The sequence below is a fragment of the Mauremys reevesii genome, linkage group 8, assembly GCF_016161935.1.
Source record: "Mauremys reevesii isolate NIE-2019 linkage group 8, ASM1616193v1, whole genome shotgun sequence".
NCBI classification, from domain to species: domain Eukaryota; kingdom Metazoa; phylum Chordata; order Testudines; family Geoemydidae; genus Mauremys; species Mauremys reevesii.
The window spans coordinates 92,495,743-92,508,536 of record NC_052630.1 but is presented as its reverse complement, the minus strand read 5'-3'; the positions used below and the strand labels follow the sequence as shown (position 1 = coordinate 92,508,536).

The following is a 12,794-nucleotide window of genomic DNA, read 5'->3' as shown; positions in this document are numbered from 1 at the left end:
GCTATAAGAGAATACTCTAGTCCTAAATCTCTAGACTATGAAGGCTCTGGATTGAGGCATAGACTGTACCTCTATTTAAAGGATATCAATTGCAAAAAGAAGGGCTGGGTGGGATCACTTCACTTGGCTGTACAGAATTCTTTGTATTGAATAATCCTCTACATTCATTTGTTATAAAGTGATTATTCTAATGTTAAACTCAAAGTGCGAAATTCTACCCGTAGATGGAGTATGTGCTCACAACTCTCATTGCAACCAGTGGGAGCTGTGCAGAAGAGAGGCCAGATTTGGCTCAGAATAGAATGCGCAAGGATGACTTGGAGTGCGGGTTTATGGAGTTGTTTTAGCAGATTTTTCTTTTAAGAGAGAAAATTAAATTATCTTTTGTCTACCATGGTAGTTCCATTAGAGACTCCAGCTGTTCCACAGGTATGTGAGGCCACTAGCAGGGGTTAGAGAGATTTTGTTTGGGGTACAGTACCATCAGCAAGATGATGACACACAGCTCTATAAGCCAAATTCATATCCGGTGTTTTTTTTATATCCGCTGCTATGGAATCACACGAGGGAGGAATTTGCTCCCATGTCTCTATTTCATTGGATCTGACAGTGCAGTTCAGCTTTGCCAATGTCTGGACATGACTGGAGGTTTGGATAAAAGTTACCTGGCTGACAAAACAAAAGGTTAGAGCCCTGAGTTGGGGAAAAGCAATTGGCAGGGATGGTAGAGGTGGCATTAGCCCTTTCATTTTCAGGAGCTATGTCTGTCTTTTGTTGTTGGATGCCTGGCTGCTTCTGGATAGCCAGATTGCAGCAGTAGCCAAGAGAGCTTTTTTCCATCTTCATGCAAAGTATTTTTAAGGGACCCATCACCGTAGAATTTAAGTTCCCTTTTGCTAGATGGTTACAGCCTTTCCTTTTGGATACAGACTTCACTACAGCCATCCATGCCAATGGACAACCAATGTGTACTCCACTTCAGAGACAGCTTGGAATCCTCAGCCATTGCAGAGTAAGGCTTCTTGCTTATACAGGGGAGTTTCACACCTGGACCATTTCACACCTTTGCTCCACAGACTGTGCTGGTTTCCCATCCATTTCAGCATGCAGTTCAAGATGCTGGTTGTGACCTAAAGCCCTTTGCACGCAGGAGTCTGCCTATCTCCTTGTACTCTTGACAGGTGAGCCAAAAATTCCTATGTTTGAGGGCTGGTGGCTGGGTGTTCTTAGTGAAGGGTCCTTGACTGTCTCCTAGATCTAAGTTTGATGGCTTTCAGAATATGTTACAAAGGCTATTTACTCAAGCTTTTCCTGAGACATGGGGAGAGTTCTTTGGTTTTTGGAGAGGGTTAGCATGGCTGACTTGCGTCAGTGTAGCTCATTTTGGCATGTGTTCAAACACTGTCTGAAGAGGTATAAGATACACTGCACATATGTAACATTAATTCATTGTGTACTGTGTGCCTATCTGTGCGTGTGTATGTATGCACGCACACATGTACACACACACACACACATCATATTAACTCTAATTTCTAAAACTCTTGGGTTGATACATGTCTGCAAAATGCAACAGTGAATCTCCTGGGATTCTATTCAAAGCTTGTTACACAGATATGCTAGGGCCAAACAGCAAAAATACTGCATTTCTGTTGTGCTGGTGGCAAGTGCTCTGGAGATGTCCCGGAAGAAGAACTATGTACCCCAACGTGCGCTGTTGATAGGGTGGGTGCTCTGCAACATGGAGGGGATGAGGCGGAGAATATGGTTGTGCCAAGATCAAAGCACAGGGATCCATGCACAGCAGAAATCCACGGGACCACAAACAAAGGAGGGAAACAGGGTCCAGTCATGTGGGAGGAAGGAGTAGATGCACTGTGGGTGGCTTGGCCTTCCTTCTATTTGGGCTCTGCCATTTCCCAGTTCCCTCAGAGCTTTACTTGAGCTGTTTGATGTTCATGATGTTTGGGGGGGAGGGATAGCTCAGTGGTTTGAGCACTAGCCTGCTAAACCCAGGATTGTGAGTTCAATCCTTGAGGGGGCCACTTAGGGATCTGGGGCAAAAATTGGTCCTGCTAGTGAAGGCAGGGGGCTGGACCCAATGACCTTTCAAGGTCCCTTCCAGTTCTAGGAGATTGGTATATCTCCAATTATTACCTTATGATACAGGCCAGTCCTTTTGCTGGGCCTTCAGAGTACCACTAAGGGAAAATGGAAGCCTGTGGGGTTGTAATTTTAGAAAATGGGAAACGTGCGCAGCAAAACTCACACACCATTCCTGAGCCTTCTAGCAAAAAACAAAGCAAACTTAAAAAGTAATGGGTGTGACAAGCAAAAGGGATTATTTCAACCAGTTACACACACACACAAAAAACCCTCTGCCAAGCATCACAAACAGAGCTGCAATGGTTGAATATGCAGATGTACAAAACGAAAATTACACAAAAATGCCACACACCGATGCTACAGTACCTGAGTGGTTTGTGGCTTCTAAAAACACAGCACATGTGGAAAAACAATCAAAGGGATGGATTAGGAAAGGAAAGGAAAGCATGCTTGGACAACTCCAGAATAAGAGACTCTCATGGAATAAGGGAAAGATGACATGAGACATATATGCGATCTGTAAACATAGCTAATGGATCTTTTCTTTACATTACAACTCACTATAGGAATCTAAGAAGATAATGGAGTTTACTAGTCTTAAGTCTCATTCTGAAATGCTGAGAAAGAAATGGGAAGTGATGCTGTGTTTGTCAGCATTAAAACTGTTCCCATATAATCAGCCTGTCCGAGCTTACGGCCTGATCCTGCTCACACTGAGGACAACTGGAGTGTTGCCTTTGGCTTCAATGGGAGCAGAGTCAGGGCTTGAGTTTGTAACGTGACCATGCAGTTATTGATGTAGAAGGATAAGATAGAGTTACTTGTCAAGCTTTTCTGTGTTTTGACGCCAGTGAGTCATATCCTTTCTCCATCTTAGATTCTCTTGACTTCCAAATGCACTCCCAGATGGACTTCTTTCTGTCGGGTAACGTCAATTTTTTTTAAATAAATCAATATTAACTTTTTCCATGTGGCAACCAAAGACTTGGTTGCAAGTAATATGTGACAGACAGCATAAGAAAACTCTACAGCATGCAAAGCCATAACATTTATCTGTCCGTACAGTAGAACCGCAGAGTTACGAACACCTCAGGAATGGAGGTTGTTTGTAACTCTGAAATGGTCAAAACTCTGAACAAAACATGATAGTTGTTCTTTCAAAAGTTTACAACTGAACACTGACAATACAACTTCGAAACTTTACTATGCCGAAGAAAAAATGCTGCTTTTAACCATCTTAATTTAAATGAAACAAGGACAGAAACAGTTGCCTTACCATGTCAAATCTTTTTTTGAAACTTTCCCTTTTTTTCAGTAGTTTACATTTAACACATTACTGTATTGTATTTGGGGTTATTGTTTGTTTTTGGGTCTCTGCTGCTGCCTGATTGTGTACTTCCAGTTCCAAATGAGGGGTGTGGTTGACTGGTCAGTTCGTAACTCTGAGGTTCTACTGTGCTTATATGGCACCCCATTACCATATTATCAGACACTTCACAATCTTTAATGTATTTATCCTCACGCCACCGCTGTGAAGTAGAGAAATACTATTATCCCCATTGTACAGATTGGGAACTGAAATACGTAGACACTATGTGTCTTGCCAATGTCACACAAGAAGTCTGTGGTGGAATTGGAAATTGACCTTGGGTCTCCTGGGTCTAGTGACCTAGCCACTGGACCAGCCTTCTTCTCATACTCAATAAATAGCAATATTAATCTCAACGGGGTGTTAATTCTGACACATGCTGGCAATATAATTACCAAAACTGTTAACTATTTCACTGCTTATCATTTTAGCAGAAACCACCATCCATTCAGGGACTGAGTTTCCACTCTGACCCTTGACATACAGTGACAGGGTGCTGGTTTTGCCTACAAGGTCAGGCTAGCGTTCCCAGACACTGTTACAGGAGTGCTCTATAAATGAGACACGTCTACACATGTAAATAGTTAGGTAACAGATAAAGTGCCTATAGATGGGGCTCACAAATATGCAGCATAGTTCCTGGGGTTTATAGGACCAATGAAACTTGTGCACTGCAAACCGCTTCCTCTGTGCAGCACTTCAGATGGAGCTCTTAACTGATATGCATATCGTCCTGCAGCACTCTATTGGATCTGGGGGCTCTTTGGGGATAGTTTCAAGGGACTCTCATATAGGAAGGTCAGCAGCAACAGGCAAGCTTACTTACCTAGCTGCCCTCTGCTTCTTCGCACCATTTCTTGCCTCGCCCCTATGCTTCCCAAAATAGCTTCTTCAAGTTTTGCTCTCATGTCCTTCGACTTCTTAAATGTCAGACTGTTCATTCTTTCAAACACTTTCTTGCCCTGCAGATTTCAAACCAGAAAAGCACAGATGTTGAGGGAAGCCTCCTTTTACCTGGGATGGACAAGAAGGCTAAATGGATAGAACTCCTATCCCTGGCAACCCACAGGGCCAGGATGTGCTGTAGGAGAAGTCCAGGCCATGATGTCCTCTGCAGGATCTGACAAGCCTGCAGTGGGGAGAGGACAAGGGAGACACGACCGAGGGGAGGACAGAGGACCAACTGGTGACCTGGGAAGCTGCTAAATCTCCACTGCCACTGCAGGAAGTTTTCCCTGACGCCTGAGAGTGAGTAAATAGGACTGTCAGCTTCTCTCTGCTCTTACTTCCTGTGGCAGCCTCTGGGGTAATACATAGGGGGAAGCACTCACCTGCCTGCCCAGGGGAGTGGCAAGCGGGCAGAGGCTTTTTTTATATCAGCCACTCTGTGGTGAGGGGGCAGAGTCACTTGGCGGTTGGAAGATGGAGGGAAAGGGACAGATGCAGAGGGACCGGGGGCTGGTGTGTGTACGGGAAGAGGCACAGCCGCCAGGATTTTTCAGGTCAGGAGAAGACAGCCAGGAGAGGGTGATGGGTGGAAGGGGCCTCTTTGGCACTGTGTAAGGGGCAGGGATATCTGTTTTTCACTTTGTGCCTGGGTGCTTGTCTGAATCCCATTCCGTGCCTCGAGGGAGCTTGAATGCAACTAACCAATATTTCTGTACCTTGTACTCAAAACAGGAGACACAGAGATACAGCAAATCCAGCAAGCGATTGAGCTGCAGCACGGAGAGGTCTGTGAACCATTTCTGCAGGACGCTTTCGTCGGCATTCCTGAGAACCCACAAGAGGCAGATCAAGAGGCTCCGGCTCGATTCTGCTGAGAAGGTCGAGTGCTGCCGACCAGTCTGAACAGACAGGAGCAATCACTTCAGCCACACCGATTAGTGCCCCAAATACTTTGATAGTCCATTAAAAATAGCTGCATCAGGTACTTATGCTGGGCTAACCAATCATCATCCATCAGACAAGGGCAGGGGCCAGCAGATTTGCATAAATAATCATTATGAGCTAATGTTGTCTGAATCACCCACATCACCCACAATGACAGAGCCCAGATGACACAAAAGACACTGAAATTCAGCCCTAGCAATGCATTTTAAGCTAAATTCAAGTTATGAGAGTGTCCTCCTTTAAGCTCCTTCTCAAGACCCACCTCCACTATGATGCTTTCAATAAATTTCCAGCTAGTTAGTGGCCTGGCAGGGGACCTCCATTCATTAGCAGAATTACAGTAGAGAAAAAAACCCCAAACAACCACCTTGAAACCTGCAAATGATGAGCCTGTGTAATCTGATGTTCCCTTCATCGCCAGACCACCACCCTCTCCACTGTCTGAGCCATTCAGCCTCTTGGTCTTGGTCTCATTAGACTGGAAACTCTACACTGTAGGGGCTGTCCTCCCTTTGTATGGGTACAGCACCCAGCAAAATGGGGCCCTAATGTTGACTGGGGTCTATGGGTGCTACCGTAATCCAAATAAGGTGAAATCCACCCCTGTGCAGGGGGCCAGCCCAAGGCTCCCGCCCCACCCAAGCTCCATTTAATGACTTGGTTAAGTGGGGCAGAGGCCTTGTGCTGAGAGCCTTTGCAAAAGGGTGAATTTCACCTAGGATGACCATAAGGGCAGCCGTGGTACGGCATTTTCATCAGCTTGCTTTGAGAAGGAGGAACAGAAGCTTGGCAAAACTGATCATTCTAACTATGTCCCCTCCCCACCATCACAAGGACAGGAATAACCCAGTGCAAACACCATCTGTTTCACATCTCCCACCCCTCCCTCCTGCTATGTAATATGCACAGACGCATGCTGACCTCTGTCCCTGCTGCTTTGTGATCATCACCCTAGAGCATACACATATAAATATCTGCCTGGTTACACATGCTCCGAGCGGGAATATTTTTGTACCGTTGATGGGAGTAGAAAACTGCTGGGTCGGGTGAGCTGAGGGACAGATGTTCCTGCAATGGCCATGGCAACTGTCTGACTTATCATGCTTCCACCTTCGCTTTCATAATCGTCGATGGTGATACAGCTTGGCCTTCCTCGCTGATTGTGAGTCTCTGCAGAGAAACACACACACCTCAGTTAAACGGTGCATTGAAAGGTCCATTCCTCACAGCTCCTCTCTGTTAGTTTCATTTAACTGTCTGGTAATGGTCACTGAAAAAATTACATTAGACTGGCATTGCTAGCAAATGGGGATCTTCTCTCTCTCTCTCTCTCTATATATATAGTTATGTAAATCAAACATATGAGGCTAAGGGGAAAATTTTCAAAAATGTCTAAGGAATTTTGGAGTGTCCCATTTTTGAAAGTGACCTAGGCACTATGGAGCCCAAGTTTCATTACAAGTCAACAGGACTTAGGTTCCTTAAGTGCCTAAGTCACTTTTGAAAATGGGACATAGACTCTTAAGATACTTAGGCACTTCTGAAAATTTCCCCAAACCTTCACCATGTCATTTAACTTAAAGGGCCGAAATGCTCAAAGAAGGAGTCTATATGTAATGAAATCTGGTCTCCCCTGTGAAATCTGATCGAGACCAGCATTTCTCAAACTGGAGGTCTCTATCCAAAAGCATTGCCACCTTTATTTCTAAGCTGCCGTCAGAGCTGGGCAGCTGGAGAGTGATGGATGCTGGCTGGCTGCCCAGCTCTGAAGGCAGTGCTGCAGCCAACAGCAGCGCAGAATTAAAGGTGGCAATACCATATCATGCCACCTTTATTTCTGCACTTCTGCTGGCAGGAGCCCTGCCTTCAAAGCTGGGCTCCCAGCCAGCAGCTGCAGCTTCCTACAGCCAGGGGAGGTTCCTGGAAATTGGTCTGACCAGCCCCTCAGAGTGGCCTCTGCAGGCAAAGAGGAAGTCCCATCCTGCAGTAACCCAGCCAGAACCAGCAGCTGGAGCCTGGCATATGGTAGGAGCCCTTGGTCAGGACACCCCCAACCCTGCCCCTCCCCAGCTCCAGGCCCAGCACCCTGGTACTCAGAGGTTAAAGGGGCCTTGGTCTGGCTGCTGGTGCCCAGCTCTGAAGGCAGCTCAACTGCCAGCAACAGTGCAGAAGCATTGGGACCCCACAGTTATAACACCGTGAAATTTCAGATTTAAGTATCTGAAACTGATATTTATGATTTTTTAAATCCTGTGACCGTGAAATTGACCAAAATTGACTGTGAATTTGATAGGGCCCTAGCTATATGTCAGACTATTTCAATATCCAGCTTCCCTACCCTGGTCTGAAATAGCCCAAACATTTCGCCCTTCAGGACACTCTTATCTGGCAAACAGTAGCAGGGTTGCTGAAGAGGACAACATCAGGTAATGTGTAAAGGAACATAGGAATTTGTTTTTTTGGTGCTGTCTGTTGGTGCTATTGTTACCTATATGGGGCTGTTGTCTCTTTGATTGGATGTATTTTTAAATACATATCAGAGAGGCTTACGGTGTCTAGATAGACACCTCTTTTTTTTATTAGTCTAAATAAAATAAATTGTGCCTGCAAAGTTTGCACATGGTAAAATTCTGCATCCACATGGGCAAAAGGACACATGCACAAGGAATTATTGGTTTTGTGCAAACAAGTGGAAAAATGCAGCTTTTATGCAAGGCAATTTTGAGCATACATTTTGCAGCTGGCAGCTTACTGTGCCCACTAGCTATACTGCCGATCAATATTGTTTCATTGTTTCCCTACTCCTTTCTGTAGCCACCAGTTGTCTTTAGTTTTATACGTAGATTTTAAGCTGGAATCGTGTTTTTTTTATTCTCTTTGTATAGCACCTAGTACAATGGGTCCTGGTCCTTGACTAGGACTCTTGGTCACTGTGGTAATACAAATAATAAATAAATATTATACTTTGAAAATAGCAACACCACCACAACAGTTTGGTTGCTCACTCCAACAGCACTGACTTAATGCGCTCAAAAGTTGGGAGTAATTCAACATACATGCAAAGCCTGGTGCACAAAATACCTGTAAAATCATATAGCTGAGGCACGGTTTCCATGATCACGCCAATCAGAGGTAGATACAGCATAGCCACCCGGGCCTTTACCTGTGGGTCAGAGTACCGTGGATCGGAGTCGTGACTGGAAAGTAAATTGTGTACCATATTGATGACCTTCTTATGCAATCCAAACAAACTGTTAAAAGAGAGTTGAGTCACAGGGATTGGTTAATATCTTGAAAGCAAACAATACTTTGTAACTAAGTACGTTTTAAAAAATCCTGGTTTTTATTTTTAACCTGGCATGCACATACACGTATCATTATGCAATACTTCTCAATCTCAGACTCATTTTGGAGACTGGCTTTTATGAATTCACTGCCAGCTAAGTCGTAATTTTAACTGTAGCACAAAGAATGTAAATGAGAAATACTCCTTCACTGACATACAGGTCTGCGGGTCCTTCAGAACTGATACAATGTGAATGCCCCAGAATCCTTCTATTGAAGAAATCTATTTATGCTACGTTTGATGGATCAAGTCTTGTGTGTAGAGTCTCACAAATTTACAACTGGTGAACTAATGGGATCACAAGACACAAAAGAAAGGAACCTGAGAAGGGTCAGGGTTTTTAGTTTAGTTAAACCAGGGGTTGGCAACCTTTCAGAAGTGCTGTGCCGAGTCTTCATTTATTCACTCTAATATAAGGTTTTGTGTGCCAGTAATATATTTTAATGTTTTTAGGAGGTCTCTTTCCCTAAGTCTATAATATATAACTAAACTATTGCTGTATGTAAAGTAAATAAGGTTTTTAAAATGTTTAAGAAGCTTCATTTAAAATTAAATTAAAATGCAGAGTCCCCCAGACTGGTGTCCAGGACCTGGGCAGTGTGAGTGCCACTGAAAATCAGCTCGCGTGCCGCCTTCGGCACGCGTGCCATAGGTTGCCTACCCCTGAGTTAAACTGTTTAAAACTTTGGTTTTTACTTATACCTATTGAACTGAAACTTCTGACAAGCACCCTTAAGATAAAAATTTTCTTTATACAAGATTTGAACATGCCTGACTCTTCAGCTGAAAAAACTTTTCCCCAGTTCTCTGGTCCTCCAAGGAGTCATCTAGCAAAAAAAAGGCGCTTCCTTACTTGAAATTGGAAAGTCTTTTGAGATGTGTGGTCCCGATCTGTATTCCACATGTGGGGGCACATGGGTACCAGGCGCCCGAGTCCAGGAATTTTAACAAGCAGTGTCTGGTGGCCCACCCATACGCAGTAGTTCTCCTTGTGCTCCAAACTGAGGGCATAAGAAGCGGTGCAGGCCAATGCCTCTCCAGTTCCTCTTCTTACAGTGAAAACAGAAGGATCCGAAGCAGAGGGGATGGAGGGTGAGTAGTGGAACACAGATAGGGACCACACATCTTGAAGAACTTCCAGTTACAGGTAAGTAACCTCCATTTCTTCTTCAAGTGCTGGTCCTTATATGTATTCCACACATGGGCGACTGACAAGCAGTCTTCAGACTGGGGGAGGGTGTGAGGAAGCTGGCAAGAAAGACGTCCTAAGGACTGCATCTGCATCGGAGGCTTGGACGATAGCATGTAATATTTTGTGAATGTGCAATTGGAATTCCAGAGAGCCGCTCTGCACATGTCCAGTAACCGTTCTTCCTGCAGTGATGCTGTAGAGGCAGCTTGAGCCTGGTGGAATGTGCCCTTCCCCCGTCAGGTGAAGGGATATATGCTAATTGATTGCAGACAATGATGCATCCAGAAATCTATTTAAAGATTCTCCAAGAGGATACAGCTTGTCCTCACGACCTTTCCGCTAGGGGAAGAAATGGCCTAGGAGACTTTCAGATAGATTTGGTTCTCTGCAGGTAGAATGCTAAGATATGTCTGATGTCAAGGGAATGAAGTTCTCTCTCCTCAGCAGAGACATAGGGTTTTGGGAAGAAAACAGGTAATTCCAAAAGAACCTTGGGGAGGAATTTAGGATGTTATCGAAGAGAGACCTTTTCCTTGTGAAAAACAGTATATGGTTTGTCTGCCATGAGGGCTCACATCTCACTCACTCTTCCGGCTGAGGTAATAGTCACTCAGAATGCAATCTTCATGGACAGGTGGGACATGGAACTTTTTGCCAAGGGTTCAAATGGTGGCCCAGGGAGTGCTGATAGTACGAACTGAGGTCCGACTGAGGTGTAGGTTTGACAATTGGTGAAAAGGTCCTAACTAGGCCTTTCATAAATCTCATTGTAATAGGGTGAGTAAAGATGGAATGTCTATCTACTAGAGGAAGGAAAGCACTGTTCACTGCTAGATGGACCCGCAGTAGAAGCAAATGGAAAGACATGAATGTTTTAAAAACAGAAGGTAATCTAAAACAACTGGGATACTTGAATTTGGAGACAGCTGCTTATGCTGAACCCAGGTAGAAAAACGTCTCCATTTAGCTAGGCAGCAGGTTCTAGTTGAGTCTTTTCTACTTTGAGTAAGAATAGCTTGGATGGATGTTGAGCAAGAGCATCCTAGTTCTGATGCCCATCCAAACACCAGGCCATTAGGTGGAGTAGTTCTGGACTGGGGTCTCTGATTCTGACCCCTTCTTGGGTAAGGAGATCCGGGAAGGGGTGGATCCTGAAAGGAGGACAGATTGACATCCTCAGGAGCTCTGTGAACCAAAACTGTCTGGGCCATTTCTGACAGATCTTTCTCAAGACCTTTGTAACAGGCAAATAGGAGGGCAGACATGTCTGAGATTGCATGTCCACAGAAGAACATTGCCCTGGGAACCACGACCCTTAGCTCCTCTGGGCAGTACAAAGGAAGCTTCCTGTTCATTTGGGAAGAGATCCCATTGAGGTGCTCCCCAATGAGCGACTATCTTACACAGCTCTATCTTGAGCATCTCCCACTTGTGAGCTGCACAGAAGTGCTTGCTCAGGTTGCCTGCAAAGGAGTTTTGGGCCCCTGGAAAGTGTGTGGCTTGGACAGCAATGCAGTTATAAATTATTTACAAATGTATTTACAGAGTATAAGGATAAAAGCTGGAGAAATCTGTGGACACAGGGATTCCTTTTCAGGCCATGCACTGGTAAGAAGGAACTGAGGAGGCATCAGCCTGCACTGCCTCTAATATCCTCAGTCTGGAGCACAAGGGAAACTACTGTGCAAGTGCAGGCCAACGGACACGGCTTGTTGAATTTCCAGACTCAGGAGTATGACGTGCATGCGCAGCCCATGTGTGGAATACACGTAAGGACCAGCTCTCAAAGAAGAACAGAAAAATAGGGATACATATTCCTGATATTTCTAATTAAAAAATCCGCCAAACAAACAGGAAAAACAAGAGCAAAAGAACCTTTCTGGCCTTCTTTATTCACTGAAAAGGCGCAAAAGAGGACACAGTCTAGATGTTTTCCCCTTTTGCAGGTCACCAGCAACACATTCCTTTTCCAATATGTAAGTTATTTTGTCTTTGAACCGCAGGAGAGCCCCACTCTGATCCCTTCCTTCAACACACTGCAGGCCTGGGACTTTGGCAACCTCTGTGACCTCAGTGAAAAGGAAAGAAATAGGAAAAACCCTTGGGTAGCTCTATAACAACTGCCTGCAGAGCAGATACAGAACCTCTCTGTCCTCTATAGGCAACAAGCCTGACCCTCCTCAAGGTCCTTTGATCCAATCCATGAAGCAGGGAAGAGTTTTCGTGCTCCACATTTTTGTATTACATGGCCCCCAGGATTTGACCCTTAGGTCTTAAAGTGTTCTGGGTATTTCAGGCACCATCTACTCACAGCTATTACTAAGTCAGTGGACCTGGTTACAAAAGGCTAACATTTGTAGATAAACCTTGGATTGTCCACATTTTTAAACAGGTTACAGGGACATACTTAGGGGTGTTACCCCTGGTAGCTTATACAACAACTGCATTGTAACTGGGTCTTCCAGCTTGGTTATATGTGCGGTGTCACTGGGACCTAACACAACTAAGGAGGAAACATTTAAAGTGTCAGGAAATTACAAACCACGATTAGAAAAAAGCTCTTTGCTATAATTGTAAAGTAACTGCCTTTATGTCCAATTAGTAAAAGCTAAAGGAAAAACTGCCTTGGAGATCACAGGGTTACCCAGCTTATGTAACACAATCAAACTTTGTCTCTGCTCCACCACCACTTTCCATAGTTGGCATGAAGGAGATGGGAGCTGATATTTCCGAGCCATATCAGAGAATAACAAAGAAGATCTATTAATTTTGTCAAATATCAGAGGGGTAGCTGTGTTAGTCTGAATCTGTAAAAACAGCAAAGAGTCCTGTGGCACCTTACAGACTAACAGACGTATAGGAGCATGAGCTTTCGTGGGTGAATACTC

The 12,794-nt window shown here is 44.6% G+C and overlaps 1 protein-coding gene across 4 annotated transcripts in view; it reads right to left on the bottom strand.

Moving 5' to 3' along the window:
* The window catches only part of DOCK7 (dedicator of cytokinesis 7), a 142,344-nt gene that overhangs the window by 29,549 nt on the left and 100,001 nt on the right, over nt 1-12,794 (bottom strand). For all 4 annotated transcript variants that reach the window (XM_039484526.1, XM_039484527.1, XM_039484528.1 and 1 more), the window contains 5 exons: nt 8,450-8,619; nt 6,384-6,538; nt 5,140-5,322; nt 4,302-4,437; nt 2,928-3,024 (listed from right to left, as the gene is read on the bottom strand). In XM_039484526.1, coding sequence (XP_039340460.1) covers nt 2,928-3,024; nt 4,302-4,437; nt 5,140-5,322; nt 6,384-6,538; nt 8,450-8,619 — 741 coding nt within the window. The remainder of the gene's footprint in view (nt 1-2,927; nt 3,025-4,301; nt 4,438-5,139; nt 5,323-6,383; nt 6,539-8,449; nt 8,620-12,794) is intronic.